This window comes from Haliaeetus albicilla, chromosome 21, assembly GCF_947461875.1.
Source record: "Haliaeetus albicilla chromosome 21, bHalAlb1.1, whole genome shotgun sequence".
Classification (NCBI taxonomy): Eukaryota; Metazoa; Chordata; class Aves; order Accipitriformes; family Accipitridae; genus Haliaeetus; species Haliaeetus albicilla.
The window spans coordinates 18,940,584-18,957,264 of NC_091503.1; the positions used below are offsets into that span (position 1 = coordinate 18,940,584).

The following is a 16,681-nucleotide window of genomic DNA, read 5'->3' on the forward strand; positions in this document are numbered from 1 at the left end:
TGGAAGATGGGAGATACGAGTACAGATTCCTCCACTAGTGAAGGAACTAAACCATGGTATTTTGCAGCTGTATTATTAAACCAACAAACAAAAAGCAGCAGCACTGCTAAGTAAAGATTGTATAGACTCACCCACTGTGGAGGTTTGTGGGGTGGGAATCACATCTCAGAAAGAAAAGAACCTTTTTGTATCTCTATGTTGGGCGTTCGGGGAGTAGAATTGAGGAGTCCCTCCCCGCTGACTGTGCTTTCCTATTGGCTAAACGTTGACAGCTCCGTGCTGAATGCGTTGAGTTTAGATTACACTGTGCTTAGCATGCTACCTGTTTACTCAGCCATCTCATGCTGAAATATCTAGCCTCCTTCTGTACCATGTAAGGAGCTTAGGCATTTGGGTTAAAATTAAGGCTTTTTTGAGAGCTAAGCACATGCAAGCAAGGGAGCTGTTATGTCCAACATCTGCGTTTCATCTTCCGGATGTGGCCCCAGTGCTTCTAAATGCTGGTTTGTCCGAGTCATTTAGGTAGACTGATGATTGGAATTACTAGTGTGGACATGTTAATGGGATGAGTGTTTACATTGTTGACTCATTAAATAGCTTCTAGTATAGTATCTGTATGTTCCTATTGTTAATTTTATGTTTAGTTTTGCGCTTTTGTGTGTGTTGTTTTAGCCTGGAATAGTGCCATTCTCATCCAGGTAACATACAGATTTCAAAGATTCTAAATGTGACTTACAGGAGAAGAGATTAAAATAACTTTTTTGGTTATTTTTTATTTGATAATTAACAATTCAAGTGAAACTGTCAGAGAACTTCGACTCTCCTGGACTTTTAAACTCATACAAGCAGATTTAAGCATGAGAAAAAAAAAATTTATCTGAAAAGTCTTTATAACCTTCCCATAAACCTGTATGTTTATGTTAAGCTTCAACTTAGAGCTGTTTGATACTAGAGATAACATTTGTAGATTGAAACTTCTGCTGCGGAGCGATACGTTTTTGTTTTTTCTTACATGTGTACATGCCAGTGCATATTTATAATGTAGATGTGCTACACTGATATACAAGAAAACAGTCCAAATATGTTTTCCTTGCTGAAACCAGCATAAGTTTCTGCATGTTTGTAGCTGGTCTTGTGCTGATGTAGTTAGGGTATTACCTGACAGAGGGGACCAGAAGGCCACTGAAAGGCACATTTGCCAGTCCTGTCATGAAAGCCCTTCTGGACTGATGAGTTTCACAAAGTCACTTGGGGCATCCTGTGAGATTCTTCACAGACAGAATAGCAACAGTATCAGGAACTTAAACTATACGCAGCAATGCCTAAATCGTTACATTATCACCTGCTGCTGTCTTGAAGGTAGGCCAATTGTAAACTATTGTTTGATGTATGCACAGGATTTTCTGGGTGGGCAGTGACTGCAGGCAGTGGGCAGAAGGAATCTTATAAACCACCAGGTTTATTTTGGGAGGAAATTTTGAAACTGTCATGCTAAAGAGTTCCTAGAGTATCATATTGAGTAATGTAAACTGGGTAATGTTTCATAAACCTGAAGCAGGAAAATTTTAATTAAAAAAAAATCTTTTTTAACAATGTCTGTGGGGACCTACACAAGTATAATTGTATTGGTTTAACTCCTATCAATAGGATTGCACCCTGAAGCATGTTTAGGTGGTTATATTTGTATGCATCCCTCTGCTTGTTTTGGTTTTGTAGTAGGCTAGCACATTGAGCTAAAATGAATAGATTTGAAGAAATGTTTAATGTGTATTTAAAGATCTGTTTTAAAAGAATGGGCTAGTAGTTAGCTATCTATCAGAGGTTTTGTTTCTGTCCCAGCAACAGCAAATTGTATTAGCAAAACAGATGTTTAAATGTGGTACTTGGCTTTCTACTGCTACCGTAAACAAAAATATATCCTAGTTGGGAAGAACTTTTTAAACTGACATAATTGACAGTTTTCTCTCATTGAGGCTGACAGTACTGTCACTGGTACAACAAATTGTAGACGATGATTGCTATAGCATTTTATTAATATTTTGGGGTTTGTCTTTCAAAGTGTTGTCATGACAGCCTTGGAGAAAAACAGTATTAGTGAGTGGTATCTTAGGAGAAGAAAAAAGCAGCTGAAATAATTGACTGTGTTAGCTGGGACACTGCAAATTGCCTTTGGTTGCTGGCAGCACATCACTTCCTCTGAGTTATTTATTCCTCCAGTCAGTAATTAGAACCGGTTCTTGCTCCCCTGCTGTGGAGGAACTGAGCTGCTGCTGATTCTAAGGACTGCGAAAGCACAGAGTTCAAAATCTCTTTTGCGTGCCTAAAAAAGTTTGAGCAGAGCTATTTCAGATTGGTGCACGTGTGGGCTACCATAGCATCATGTAACAGATTCATAACACAGTGAGATGACTGGCTCAGTGGACATGGGGTGAGCAGTGGATGTTGTTTACCTGAACTTTAGCAAAGCCCTCAGCATGGTCTCCCATGTTATCCCTGTAGTCCACTTGGTGAAATACGGACTTGTCAGGTGGACTGTAAAGTAGGTGGAAAATTAGCGGGACCATTGGCCTCAAAGGGTTGTGATCAGCAGTACAAAGTTCCAGTGGCAGCCGATAGCTAATAGAGTCTCTCGGGTTGATACTGGGGCTGATACCCCAGGTTGTTAATAAAGACATAGAACAGTAAAGCAATGCCATGCATCCTCAACAGGTTCCCGGATGATATCAAACCTGGGCAAACATCAACCCTATCGTATGATAAAGGATAGGGCTGCCATTGAGGGATCTCGACAGAAATGGGCTGCCAGGAACCTTATGAGGTTTGATAAAGGCAAATGCGAAGTCCTTCATTGGGGACAAAACAACCCCACCTACCTGCTGGACAGCAAGTTGAACCTGAGTCAGCAGCATGCCCTTGAGGTGAGGAAGGCCAACTGCATACTGGGCAGTATTAGTAAGAATGTGGGAAGGATGTTGAGGGAGGTGGGTTTTCCTCTCTATTCAGCACTTCTAGGACCGCATCTGGAGTGTTGTGTCCAATTTTGGCCTCTCCGGTACAAAAAAAAGATGTTGACATACTGGAGTGAGTCTAGTTGAGGGCCACCAAAATGATTAGGGGGCTGAGGCATGTGGCTGAGAGAGCTGGGTGTGTTCAGCTTAAGAAGAGCAAATACCTAATGAGAGTATAGGGAAGGCATAGCAAGCCTCTTCTAGGAGGTTCATAGCAATAAGAAAAGAGACAATGGACTCAAGCTGCAAAAAATGGAAATTCTGATTTTGTATTAGGAAAAATCTTAACTGTGAGGATAGTCAACAAGTTGGATGAACTGCAGTGAGAGCTCTCCATCCCTGGAGGTGCTCAAAACCCAGGTGGGCCCAGCTGTGGGTGACCTGCTGTTCTTGGCCCTTCTCTGAGCAGGAGATTGGAATAGGTGACCTCTGGGGTGCCATACAGCTTCTCTGTGTGTGCGGTTCTGTCAGTTCTGCTGTTGGACCACAGAGTATGCACAGACGTGGTTTCAGCGTAAATGTCAATGTTACTCTAGGTTGGTAATTCTTCTGTTGGTCCATCCTCTCATTCTGTCTTCGGGGCTGTGCTGCTTTTTGAGGGAAGAAATAAAGCCTCCATCTCACTGTTGCATTTTATCTAGAGTAAATTGCAAGGTTGACCTCAAGAAGAGAATAGCTAAGAGGCTTTTCTCTAGGACTGCTGTTTTACAGACCTTTTTTTTTTAAATGTCTTCTGTTTTTTTAGTGGTAGGTCATGTGATATGCTTATCCATTTTTCTGCTGTTAAATTGCAAAAACTCTGGGGGTTTTTTTGCTTTTTAATGTTCTGTGTAATCAATCCAGTATTAATTGTGTAGCTATTGTATACCTACAATATGTTGAATAGTGATATTTATACAGCCATGAGAGAAGGGGAGGAGATGTTCCTCAGTATATGTTTGTTGGTATGTACTACTAAGACAATATAATGAAAACGCTTCTCTGTGCTTTTTGTAATGTACGGTATAAATCCTCAATGTTGCAGAATTATTAAGTGCCCACAATATTTTTCGAATGAAGAATTCTAGCCATTAGGCGCAATTTTGTATTACTTGTTGGGTATTAAATTACTTATCTATGCAGTTTCATGAACAACTGCCCTAAATTTGGGCATATTTCTTGTTTTCCCATGTACTGATCTCTTGTGCTGCTGCATTCCATATTTTATTTTATTTTTTTTAATATTCTCTTCTTGCCACTGCATTATTTTATTTTATTTTGTTTTATTTTATTTCTTACAAGTCTTGACTTGCTTTGTCCTTAAGCCTTAAGCTACGGGGTTTTTTTTGCCTGTTACAGCTGTCTAACTGAAGGTACAATTTAAATGCAGCTTTTAAGCCAAAGAGATGTTAATTTTGCTAACAGTTGAGCCACTTGAAGGTAGTGTTATTAGCAGCTATTTGTCACCACCTCTGGTGGGAGACTTACACACACAACTTGATGGAAGGGACAGGTTAAGTACTCTCTAAACCCCTTTAAGCCAAGTCAGTTGGACCATCTTAAAATTGAGTGAAGGCAAGTATGAACTAGCTTGTTTGACTTTGCCTGAAGCATAAGTAGTTTTGCAACTTGCTGATACAGTACTTGTCATTGTGGTAGCCCAGATTACTGTACAAAAATACTTACTAATTAAAAGATCCTCTCATAACTATGAGATTTGCTTTTCTTTGTTTTTTGTTGGAGGGTTTACAAATATGTTCCCCTTCTTTTGACAAGAAAAGACTTTAAATGTTTTTTCTCCCCTTTGTCTAGGAAATGCAACAGCACTAAAGCTGGGGCAGCAGTACTAGTATTTCTGAGCGGGGAGTTTCCTTTGAGTTTCTATAACTCACCTCATAATTGCATGTTGCATTTAATTACAGTGTCTTTGTGTGTATTTGGCTTGGTTGTGACCACTGTGGTTTTTAAAGTAAGCATAAGTTCATCTTTACATTCACTTTTGCTGGGAAAAAATGCATATGCCAACACATGGACATCAACATGCGCTGAAGTCCTACAGCTACAGTTTTAGCACACACGCTAGCTTTGTGAATGCCTGTGCCAGTAGAAAATTTTCTTTCTCCTTGCTGAGGTTGTTTATTATTGTCTGTATAGCTCTGCTTTTGGAAGGAGTTGTGTGAGAGTGTCCTGGAGAGCTGGCTGACTTTGCTTTTACTTATGATTGTATTTTGAATCAAACTCTTTTTTGAAGCAGGTGAGTCTCACGACTCCTTCCCCTATTAGAGCTCAAGGTCTGGTGACCTCCAAGAATGAAGTAAACCAAGCAAGGAGTTAAACTGTTCAACTGGCATTTTCTTTGAGACTGGATTACAGGTCTAGTGAGGCACTGAAATATTTACAATAAGAAAATATTAAATTGGTGAGGAAAAACTATACCAGTACGCGCAAGCCTGTATTATAGGTGCATTTGTAGTTTAAGTCATCCTGAGCTAAGCAGATGTAAACAAGGTTTAAACTGGTTTAAATGTAGCTGTATTAGGGAATTACTGTGGTGCAACTAGATACACGTTAAATTTAGCTGTAACAGTGCACCTGTTTTAATGTCAGCCCTTAGTATTTGTTATTAAAATTACTTTACAGAGTTGTGGCATATATACAGATTTGTAGATGCCATTACCTTCAATCACTAAAAAAATAATCTCTATGTGCAGTGGCAATTTTTGTGTAACTGGTAAGAGAACAGTGTTTGGAGAGACTGGCTATATGTTTGTGAGATGCTCTTGGTTCTGTCAGTTGAGCTATGATGAAAAAATATGACAAGAAAGACACTGCTGTCCCTTATGACTGAAGATTACTGCCCTGCAGCAGAGGTGAGCCTACCTTGGCTTTACAGTTTCAGAATATTACCTTAAAATGTCAAAGAATATAACAATAGCTGCTGCCGCTGCAGTAAAGCAGCTGTGCCCAAGGGTCGGTGTTTTAGTTTCTCCTAGACACCAATTACTACATTTTTAAATCTAATCAGGAAGTGCATGCAGCAGGGTCAAATGTGTCCTATTTAAAGTAAGTGCAGATCCTGATTTAAATGAAGTGTGAGGTTTAACTTTTATACACTAGACAATGTCTATATATGACGCTTAAAAAGTAGGAAGGCTTTGAATTTTGCTAAAATATCATATGGTCACAGAATAATTAAAGATGACTCTTTGGTTACTTCATTTTAACTTATATGTTCAAGTTTGTGAATAAGATAGCATTGAATGTGCAACAGGACTGACATATTACATTTTGCAAAACAAGTAGCACTTCATATTGTCAGCTCAGTTTCTAGATCAGCATGGATAGAAAAGGTATTTTAGAGGTAGCGTGAGAGTACTTTGCTATCTTTTGCTAACACCACATTGAATTTAAACATTTAATTCCAGTCTTTTTGTTTAAAGATTGTGATTTTACTCCAAAGTGGTAGGAGTGAAATTTTGTAGCAGTAAGTACTTAATTTTGTGATATATGCTTCAAGTTGTCTATAAAGCCTTGTCTGCACTAGAAAGCATTGGACATGGGGATGGACATCAGCAAGCTGTGAGTTGCCCTTGAATGGCACTTAACCATTGTTTCAGGAGTTGCAGAATTTGGCCTGCCCTTGCTTGTGTTTTACATACATAAGGTGTCCTCAGTACTATGTTTCATAGATTAGCCTGTGATACCATGTTTGTTTGTGAGTGCTTTTAGGCAAAGTGGCATGGAAAATGTTTAATTCTTTGCTGGGAGTCTAGTATCAAATCTGTAGTATGGGGTATGATACACTGAAAGCCTTTGTACGCATAAACTTACTTGCCATAAATGCAGGAAAGAGGAAGCTTGCCATTTCTATTATCAGTTATGTTTGGTGATGTTGAAATACTGTAATGAATTGGATCTTATTGTATAGAGAATACCCATAAGACAATTTTATGCCTAAACTGTGCATTTAAATCCTAAATATAAAATACATGTTATCATACTTAGCTAAATCTGATAACTTGTACTAATGGCTGTGTAAGGACCACCTGATACTATGGGAAATGTATTTCTTGATCATTCTAGTTTTGAAAGCTTCAAACTTCTTGTCTGTGTGGTTATGTCATAGTTTGTTATCCTGATGCAATGGTTTTTTAGCTATTGTTGTACTTGCTAAGTAAAAATAATCGGTTTAGACTACAGGGTTCCCTTACAGGAAAAGAAAAATAGTCTGAGCAGCATTTCAATTAATGTAATTCTATACGCTGTCTATGAAACTTAACTGCAGGCACACTGCTTAAGTGTGGCAGTCTTTCAATAAAAAAACATTAAGTGTACTTAGAGTCCTTCTTAGATTAAGAAAGAACTCCTTTAAAACTGCTTGTAAAGTTCTAAGTGAAAGTAGTCTCCTTAATCTTACTTTTGTTTTTGATGCTGATAGATTTCTGTCTCAAAGTGTAACACAGAAGGTATGCTCAGTAATTTACAGTGTCCATCACTGATCACTGAGGATTAACTAGAGCCTAATGTAGCGCTTCCTACAAGGAAGGAAGAAGGTGCCTTGTACTTCATGCTCTCTTTTGTAATGTTGTCACTCTGTCAGCTAAAAGTGTGGACAAAACTTGAAATAAAACTGTTAAGCATCACAAAGATATAACCTATTGGGGTAGACACTTATTTATCTATCGGAGCATATGCTGGCATTTTGCACTCGGATGGAAGTGGTAATGATGGGTAAAGAAGTGCAAGCAGTGCCAAAATGTAAAACAGCACCTGAATTTCCCTGGGATGTTTATTCTAAAGCTAACTAGACTAAGGAAGATAAGGCTCACTTCAAGCAATAAGAAATACACTGGCATCTGGTATCATAATCCCTTCTTCATAATTTTTAGAAATAAATCTGAACTAGTCCACTTGCCTTAAATAAAATTGTTGGTTTTCAAATGTTACATAATTAATGGAATTCCTGTAACATATTGTTCATATTAAGTCATAAGTTTTATTGTCTTTCTAAATATCAAACTCTGCTGTCCTACATCCAAACTGAAACCACTCCCTAAATAGCAAAAGCAGGGTTAGTCTAAGCCAGTCTAAGTCTGCTGCAAGAGACTATCATGTCATGTTTCCATTTCTATTCCTGCTTTTGTATCAGCACCCATGCAGCCACATGATAAGCTGGACCAGTGACCTGATGCCCCTAGGGGGTAGTCCTCACCATCACAGTCTGTAGACAAATTTTTGGCTGGATCTATTTGATAGAGCCCTGATACAGTTTGTTGCTTGGCTGTGTATATGTGCTCGTGGCAGCACAAGGGAAGGGTGAGTTGAAGAGGAGAAGGGGACAATCTCTTTAATGACAGTATGGGCACAGGATCGCTAAAAGAAGGGAGAAGTCTGTTTCTTCTTCCTCTTGACCTGGCTGCCTGATCTTGCTCACTCTCTCTTGGGCCAGTTCTGGTGCACTGAGCCAGTTGAACTCATTAGACCAGCAGAGAAACATGTACTTTTTGCCAGATTAATGAATTCAGCTAGTATGAAGAGTAGCCTGCTATGCGCCAGAGCTGGCATGAGGTAATGGTGGGGGATGGAGGAAGCATGAAAATTCCTTTTTGATGGTTGGAAGTGGTTAGATTATCTGCTCTATCTCAGTGAACTTCACCGTTAGGTGCAGGTTTTCTTTTTGAGGACTTACTGATTCATATGTTTTAATAACTTGAACTTTGAAATGGGAAGCAAAGAAATCTCAGAGAGGCCTGGAGGTAGAAACTTGATGCTTTTTAGAAGTGTGCATACAGTGAAGTGGAAATTAGCTCTTTTATCTGGTTGTGTATTTTGCATCTCTGACAAATTCATGTTAGCATATTACCTTTATATAACTTATATATCTTTTTTTTTTTTTTTGTATGTCCTGTGTTGTATAGTGGGATTTACTTAAGCCTCTCAGATTGAAATCAACTCAATTACAAAAATAGATGTTTTCCAGTAATGCATCATTGCTGAGTACCCCTGCCAGCACTTTTCCCCCACTATGCTATGTGAAAGACCCTTATGAGCTGGGAAAACTGTCCTATTCCATAAATATATTTGGCAAAGAAATAGCCTGCCTTTAAGTTTGGAAGTCAAACTGTGACCATAACCTATTGATTTTTCTTTCTTTTATATAAATCCTTTGACGAAATGGTATTTTAAAGTAGTAAATTACAACTCCTGTTTGTTTACTGGTTAGTATTTCTGCCTACATATCTTTTGCTTAGAGTTGCATCTCAAGGCAATATGCCTTGAGTAACTGTAACTGTAGTTACTGTTGCTGTGGTGTTTATCTACATAGATATATCTAGTGGAGCTGTAGACAATTAGGGTGATACACAGAATTTGAAAACTGTTGTAAATATCTATTCCTAAGCTACTGGATCTTTTCAGTGGATTTTGTTTGGGTTTTTTCTGCTTTCCTGCTAATATTTTAGGATGAGACTAGAGTATGAGTGCATTTAAGATGAGCAGACAACTGTTGGTACAGACAACAGCTCTCAAACTGCTGAAATCAGTCAGTTAAGGACTAAAACACATTCACTCACTAAAACGCTGCTGTGCATAGTCAGGATTGCCCCATGGCATCTTCTGCCCTTTCACGATATTAAGCTTGGTGCCTCTGTGACCTGTAGACATGAGGAGTTACGAGCATTAAAGCTGCGTGCCAGTGCTGCTTCCTCTGCTCCCAGCCTGGGGTTGGGAACTAGAAGAGGTTTTGTGCAGTAGCGTGTTTGGTGTAGCTGTAGTGAATGAAGGTGTTCAGGAAGGGACGGGTACATAATTGTGGCATGAGGAGATTGTGATCTGAGCAGTCCATTCAGATTTTGCTGGAGGAATAAGCCTGTTAGAGTTGTCTTGTGCCGTGTCTTTTGTATTTCACCCCTGAAGATCTGTTTGCATCAATGAGATGTGCGGTATCCTTGTCAGCCTTCTAGAAGGATTAATGATGCCTGTGTGGGGAGATGGTAGTGCCAGGGAGCCTGGGATAGACAAAATACAGAGATGGTGGCACAGGAGCACAAGAGAGTGCTCTGGTGCTGACAGGGTAGGCTTCTGTTGCATGTGCAGGGAGAGGGAAGGGACGTTCAAACACATGTGCTGAAGCTGAAGAGTAAGAAAACTAAAAATTAGGGTAAGATTAAAATGCCAGCTTTAAAGAGAGTGTAAGGCATGATACTTTGCTGAAATGTCCTGGCAAGAATACGAAGTGTGCATGTTAAAAAGTGTAGCTGGTCAGTGGTACCTCAACTGCCTGACTTGGACAGGAATCCAGCTGTGGTGCTTTATTGATCAGCTTTCAGCTGTGATGGGCAGGTAGGAGATGCCATAAGGAAATTTTCATTTTCTTGGGTGGTTGTTGGTTTTTTGGTGGTGTGGGGTTTTTTTTGTTTGGTTGGGGTTTTTTTTTGGTGTGTGTATGTGAATGGGCATGCCTGGGATATGTGGCTTACTTTTAGGGGGGAGGTGGGTTTTTTTAGCAAGATCTGTGTTTGATGATGGCTCATTCATAATGCCTCCATAGCTCTTTCACAGTGTCTTTAAACAATATTTTCATTTTGCAGACAGAAAATAGAGGTGCATTTCTGTGTATTTGCTTTTCCTTGCTTTGTCACTAAGCCAGCAGTATTCTGGAGCATAAAACTATTCTTCTTGTCTTCCACTGTGCCTAAGCCAGATGGAGCAGGCTATTAGTACTTGCTACAGTATGGCTGCACTGAGCGAGTTCCAGCTCCTGGATTGGTTTGGGAAGTTATCCTGTGTTACTCAGTCTTAAAGTGCTGATGATGTGGAGAACGCTAGCAAGGCTGCCATATGCAACAAAGAGTCAAACCAGTCTGGTTTGAGATATGGATGGTAAAATGTCATCTTGGTTTATTATTAGCTAGATTCTCCAGTTACTCATTTGGATTACTAATGATTGGGTGTTTACTCTTCTGGATGCCTATGACTTCTTCCATCTTGAGTCTTAGGTAGCTTTCAGTCCTGGGAGGATTTCTTCAGCAAGAGAATCATATCTCTTCTCTGATGGAGAAACACTAGCAATACTGAGTGCAGTAGTGCTTAGCTTTTTGGAAAGAGCATTGCCTTGGATGCTGTTAGTGTCCTGACCATTTGCTCATCTGGGCAAATTTTAACTCCTGTGAGTTCCTGATACACTTTTATTCATAGCAGCAAAATATTTGCCCTAAAAAGGGGGGTCAGCATGTCACAGGGAAAGGTGGACATGAGGGGCTAGGGATAGAGTAGGGACTGCCTCTTTGCTGGTACCGTGCACCGAACTGTTTGTGAACTCTGGTATTACATGCAGTTAGTAGTTTTTGTTGGAAAGCTGAGGCTTAGTATTTATGTAGAATAGCAACAACATCCTGAGCATGGCATACTTGTGTGCATCTTAGTGTGGTAATTGTGATGGATGTGTTTATTACACTGTATTCTGTCTGGTTTAAACTGTCCCTGGATATTTATTCTGTCTTTGTGCAAGTACAAGATTAAATTCCAGATCAGTATGAAAAATGCCAAATTGTAAATTAAGATGACTTTCTTTCTGTGAAAAGGCTTTTTGTTTTCTACCTTCCCTTCCTCCTCTTTCCCCACCCCCCCTCTTGAGTCCAGATTCAAGGGTGTCTAATTTGTTTACAACTCCTGTAAGTTGGTGTTTGCATTATTGTGTATGAAAGACTTGAATAAGTGATATGGGCTTCTTTTTTCATTTGTGTGCTAAATTTTTTAACAGAGTTGAATACAGCAGAGCTCTTGTTTCAGAATTGTTTACTAGACTGTAATGATTACATGTGCAAAGAATATTCTCAATATTCTACACCTGAATAATAATTTTGACTAGAAAATTTTGTTGCCTAAACCTGGAAAAATATCAAAGCACCTTGCCAGAGCTTTTGGTACATGTGTTAGCAACTGACAATGGAGTTCAACAGAAATCTGTTTAACTCTTGTTACTTTTCATTTTCCAAAGTGTTGAAATTGCTGGGTTAGCTTTCACGTTTGCTTGCAGCTTGCAGAGTTTAGCAGCTGGTTCTGTGGCTGCAGTCAATGTAAGAGGGAAGGAGCTCCATGTTGCAAGTGATCTGCTGCGCGGGGTTGAGATTTGACAGGAAGGTGTGTTGAAATTTTGAGGGCATGATGGGGAACAAGTGACTGCCTAAAAAAAATGGTAAATAAATATTTATTAAACATGGAATGTAAGCATTGCAAATAATTGGTAAATGTAAAAATGGAAATGGCTTTTATGTATTCAGTAATTGCAGTATAGTAAGGTTTGGAGACCTAAAACTTTAACATACCATGAAATGAAATTTGATCAAAATGAATCTATTTAACAGTCCTGTAGTGAGGCATCTGTTACTCAACTATAGCTGTTTCTTCCAGGATTTCTTTCAGGATACCCTGTTCAGCGCATAACAGTGGGTTTTTTGATACACGTTGTTAACTACAGTTCAGCATTAGAAATATTTGAGTTCACTGATTTTAGCCGCTGTTATGGTCATCACTATCACTGTAGATAATTGATGAGATTCTGTTTTTGATGTTTTTTCAAGTAAAGGTGTTTAAGAGGAGTCATCGTCCAAAAAAGTATGTACATCAGGTGTTAGTTAGAAATAGAATTTCCTGATGACCTTGTGACTTGACAAGCCTCTGCTGAACTTTGGCTGAAATTTGAATTTTGAACATTGCCAAGGTCACTGGGAAGTGCAGAAACTGATAGGTTAGTGGTAAATCAATGTTAGGTGAATTTTTGTCATGCGTGTCCCAGAAGTATAGAGATCCTATGTCAAGGATCTATCTTATTCTTGACCTGGATATTTGCTATCTAATGTCATGTCTTCAAGATCTGTGCAAAGTTGCATCTCGGTGTGTGCTGTTGACTGTGTTTCTGTAATTAACAAGTGGTGATTTTGTTTTTTCAAACAGGGAATCATTAGCAGAGTGACAGAATCGGTGAAAAACATTGTACCAGGATGGTTACAGAAGTATTTCAATAAAAGTGAAGATGAATGTGTAGATACAAATGAATCTACAAACCAGGAAGAGAGTCCAGTAAACTATCACCATGATTATGCAAATGAAGATACCATAGTGATTGATGGGAGAGTCACGCCTGAATCAGCAAGAATTAATTTAGAAGGTATGTGAAAAATCATTTAGTATTCTGGCCATCTGTATTTATCCACAGATTTGTAGTTTTGAATCTAAATTTCTAAGGGAAGCTGGAAGGAGCATTTTGACAGAATTAAAAAAAAACAACAAAAAAACCAAACAAGACACAAAACAAAACCAAAATGCCCCCTCCCCCAAACTAACAAAAAACCCGCAACAACTGTTTGTGAAACTGTCTTAGCTTTAAACTGTAAATGTAATTGTGAAACATACTGGAGGTTGTCTTACAGCTCTTGGAAGTCATCAGTTAACTTCAGGTAGTCAATTAGCCAGGTGCAAACTATTGATGCTATTCATTTGCAAGAGTGCTGTGTTACATTTTCTTTTTAAAAGGTCTGGGATGCAAGTCTAATTGCCTAAGGTAATAAAAACATTAATTTGTTTTGCTGTCCTCAAAACAAAAGACCAGATGCTAGAATGCCAGAGGAAAATTCCTTCTCATGTCCTGATTTTTTTTTCTCCTTTGGGCTTCTTCAGTCTATTTAGTAACATTCCTTGTTAGTTTAATGGAGAGCTGGGGAACTTGGTTTATGACATTATTCTTTTTAAAATATTTGGTAACATTAAGGTATGTGCATGGCTAGTGTGAGGTCTTTGAAAACCTATTTGAACCCTTGGCAAAGAACTTTGCAACCCCTTACTTTACTGTATAAAAGATTAATCTGTATTTTATATCTATGCCTCTCACTATTTCTGTAGTTCTCCTCCGTAAGTTTGCATATGCTCTCATTTGAGTTTCTCTTAAATTAGCAGGTTTGTGGTACTTAATTTTTAATAAGGAGAGAAGTTTAGTCTGAGCACATGTACATAACCATCTGTGTGGAAAGTCTGTTGCTTCTGTTGGCAAAATGAAAAATAATGAGGAAATACCTTTGTCACCAATGTCATGTAATTGTAAATAAGGAGCTTTATTGCTTTCTGTGTAGCTGTAGCTTGAGAATAAGTTTGGATAAAGGAATAGAGAAGGTCTTCATGAATGAGGAACATGTGTTGGCTTTCCTGAAGAACTGTGTGAAAGGACCTTTCAATAAGAACAGCTGCATGGCAAGCTTTCTAGCTCCAAGAAATCAGGAGCAGATGGACACCCGGAACCTTTAGTAGCTTGTGTTGCAGTCTGTGGATGTTGCTATAGTTAATAAGATTTTTTTCATTGTTATTACTATTATAATTTTAGAAAAACTGTTTTTTCAGCTCTGAGGTACCAATGTGCTAGAGCCTGTATTTCTTTGCTTGGCCAGCCTTCAGCCTGATAATGCTTTCTTTATCTCAAACAAGACAGTCCTAAAAATCTACCAGTGCTTTGGAGAACTAATTAGTAGTACTGTGGTGGTTATGAAGATTGAACTAGCTAGTTTAAGCTTCAGTGCAAATATCAAGAGGATGATGACTCAAAATCATGTTCATACCCAGAATTCCTGGGAGAGACTGTGGACTTAGCCAGATATCAGGCAAGATGCCCATTAATAGCTGTTCCGTTTGTGTGGCAAGTTGGAGCTGTAAGACCACCTCTTGCAGGACACTGGCAGTGTTTACAAACCGTTTGGTTCATGAAGAAAAAATGCCCATTGTGCAGCTGAGGCCACAAGGCTTGCTTGTCCTTTGTGCCAAAACCTCAAAAGTTAATGGGTAGGAGATAATGTTTTGCCTGTAGTATGACCTGATATGGTAGAATTTAGGAGGGAGGATGACGACGACAACACCAAACCACACAAACCCACCCAAAATCTCTGCAAATACGCATTTTCATGTTACGTATTCAGATTAACATCATCTTTTTTACAAGACTATATAAACTGCAGAGTTGTCTGTAACTTGCCATGTAATCTCAAAGTTTGGAAAGCTTATTGCAAGCTTTATCTGCAGAAGAAGGAATTTATACATGTTTGATTTAGTCAAAGACCCAGTGTTAAAGCACTTGAGCATGGGGTCAGAATTTGGTGTTGTAAAACCTCATCATTAACTACTTCTTAATGTGACATTAATACTTAGCAAGCAGTGTTGCTGTTGTAATCAGACAGTTAGATGAAACCCTATCTGGGTGAGGAAGAAGTTAAATTCGGCTTCTCTATTTTTGTGCTTAGAACTTGGCAATAGCATGACTGTTGATAGAAAACAGGTTTTGGCTTCTGTGAGCTTGCCTATAGGAAAGCTAATTGTCTCCCTGTTCTTGTTTAGAACCATCCACAAGTAGATCTGCATTGAACTTCTCAGATGTGTTAACAAGGCCCTCTCTTCATCGGAGCCATTTGAACTGTACCATGTTGGATTCCCCAGTACCACATTGTCAGCCCTCTACATCTTCTTCACTTGGCATTGGCAGTCCTGGACTGTCTCTTGTAAAAGAAATAAAAGATTCTACCTCTCAGCATGATGATGATAACATCTCAACAACTAGTGGCTTCTCCTCTAGAGCATCTGATAAAGGTAGCTTTCATGTTCTCTTAATTGATTTTTTTGGTAACATGAAGTACTTTGCATTCTTTAATATTTCACATCATCTTAGTAAATAAAATAGGTGAATGTCAGCTTTGGATGTTAGAACTAAATTTAATTTTTTGTATTTTAGAAATATATAATCCTGTCACCTTTTTGATATAACCATGCTTTGGAATACATTTATGAGACCCTGATGTTACAAAGAATCGGTGCTGATAAACACACTTTTAGCTAGGTTATCTCTAAATCTTGAACTGGGATAATAGGAACTGAAGATGACTGTTGCTGTAGCTTGACAGCTAGGTTGTTTGCCTAGAAGGAAGACTGACTCAGAGTATCTAACTGGCAGCTGGTTAAATGTGAATAAATACAGGTGACAAATAGAAACACAAGATGTTTTCCTGTGTTCTCACCAGGAGTCAATAAAGGAACTGTTCTGACTGAACAAGTTTTGGGCTGCTCTTTTGGCCTTTCTTGGTAGAAGGCATCAGTTGTCAATACTGCCATGTCTTTTGCTGAACTCAGTAAGGAATGTACACCATTTTAAAGTAAAAAAAAATAAACATTGTATTGATGTAGGTGGGGACCTAGGTGATCTCACTGAGAAAGGGCAAACAGAAGGTTTGCAGCTTTTTCTAGTCCCCCATATAAACAGGGATTGAGGCATGCTCAGCAAGTTCTCTGGAGAACATATTTTTACAATTTGGAGTAGTTGTTGCCAGGGTTTAGCAATATAACCTGAGTTCAGTAGAGCTTTCTGGTGTGTCTCTAAAACATGCATGGAAAATAGGTCATTAACTCTGCTAGTTCAGCCTTTGGGGGATTTTTCAGGTTTAAAACCTGTGCAGTTCTGACCTATGCTGGCCTCTGACTCTTATGTTTTACCAACATAAGAAAAACTTTTATAATTTTAGATGCACCAGTGTTTATGCAGTTCCCTCTTATTTTACCATGAGAGAAGCAAAAATAAAATTGTGCTGCGTTAGAAGCATACTATTAACTTGTTGTGCATGCTTTTGAAAGATTACTGAAAGGTAATGTATTTGCAGTTCGGTGAA

The 16,681-nt window shown here is 38.8% G+C and overlaps 1 protein-coding gene across 2 annotated transcripts in view; it reads left to right on the forward strand.

Annotated features, from left to right (window-relative positions):
- The window catches only part of NUP153 (nucleoporin 153), a 46,498-nt gene that overhangs the window by 2,969 nt on the left and 26,848 nt on the right, over positions 1–16,681 (forward strand). For both annotated transcript variants that reach the window (XM_069809132.1, XM_069809133.1), the window contains exons 2-3: positions 12,942–13,155; positions 15,363–15,611. In XM_069809132.1, coding sequence (XP_069665233.1) covers positions 12,942–13,155; positions 15,363–15,611 — 463 coding nt within the window. The remainder of the gene's footprint in view (positions 1–12,941; positions 13,156–15,362; positions 15,612–16,681) is intronic.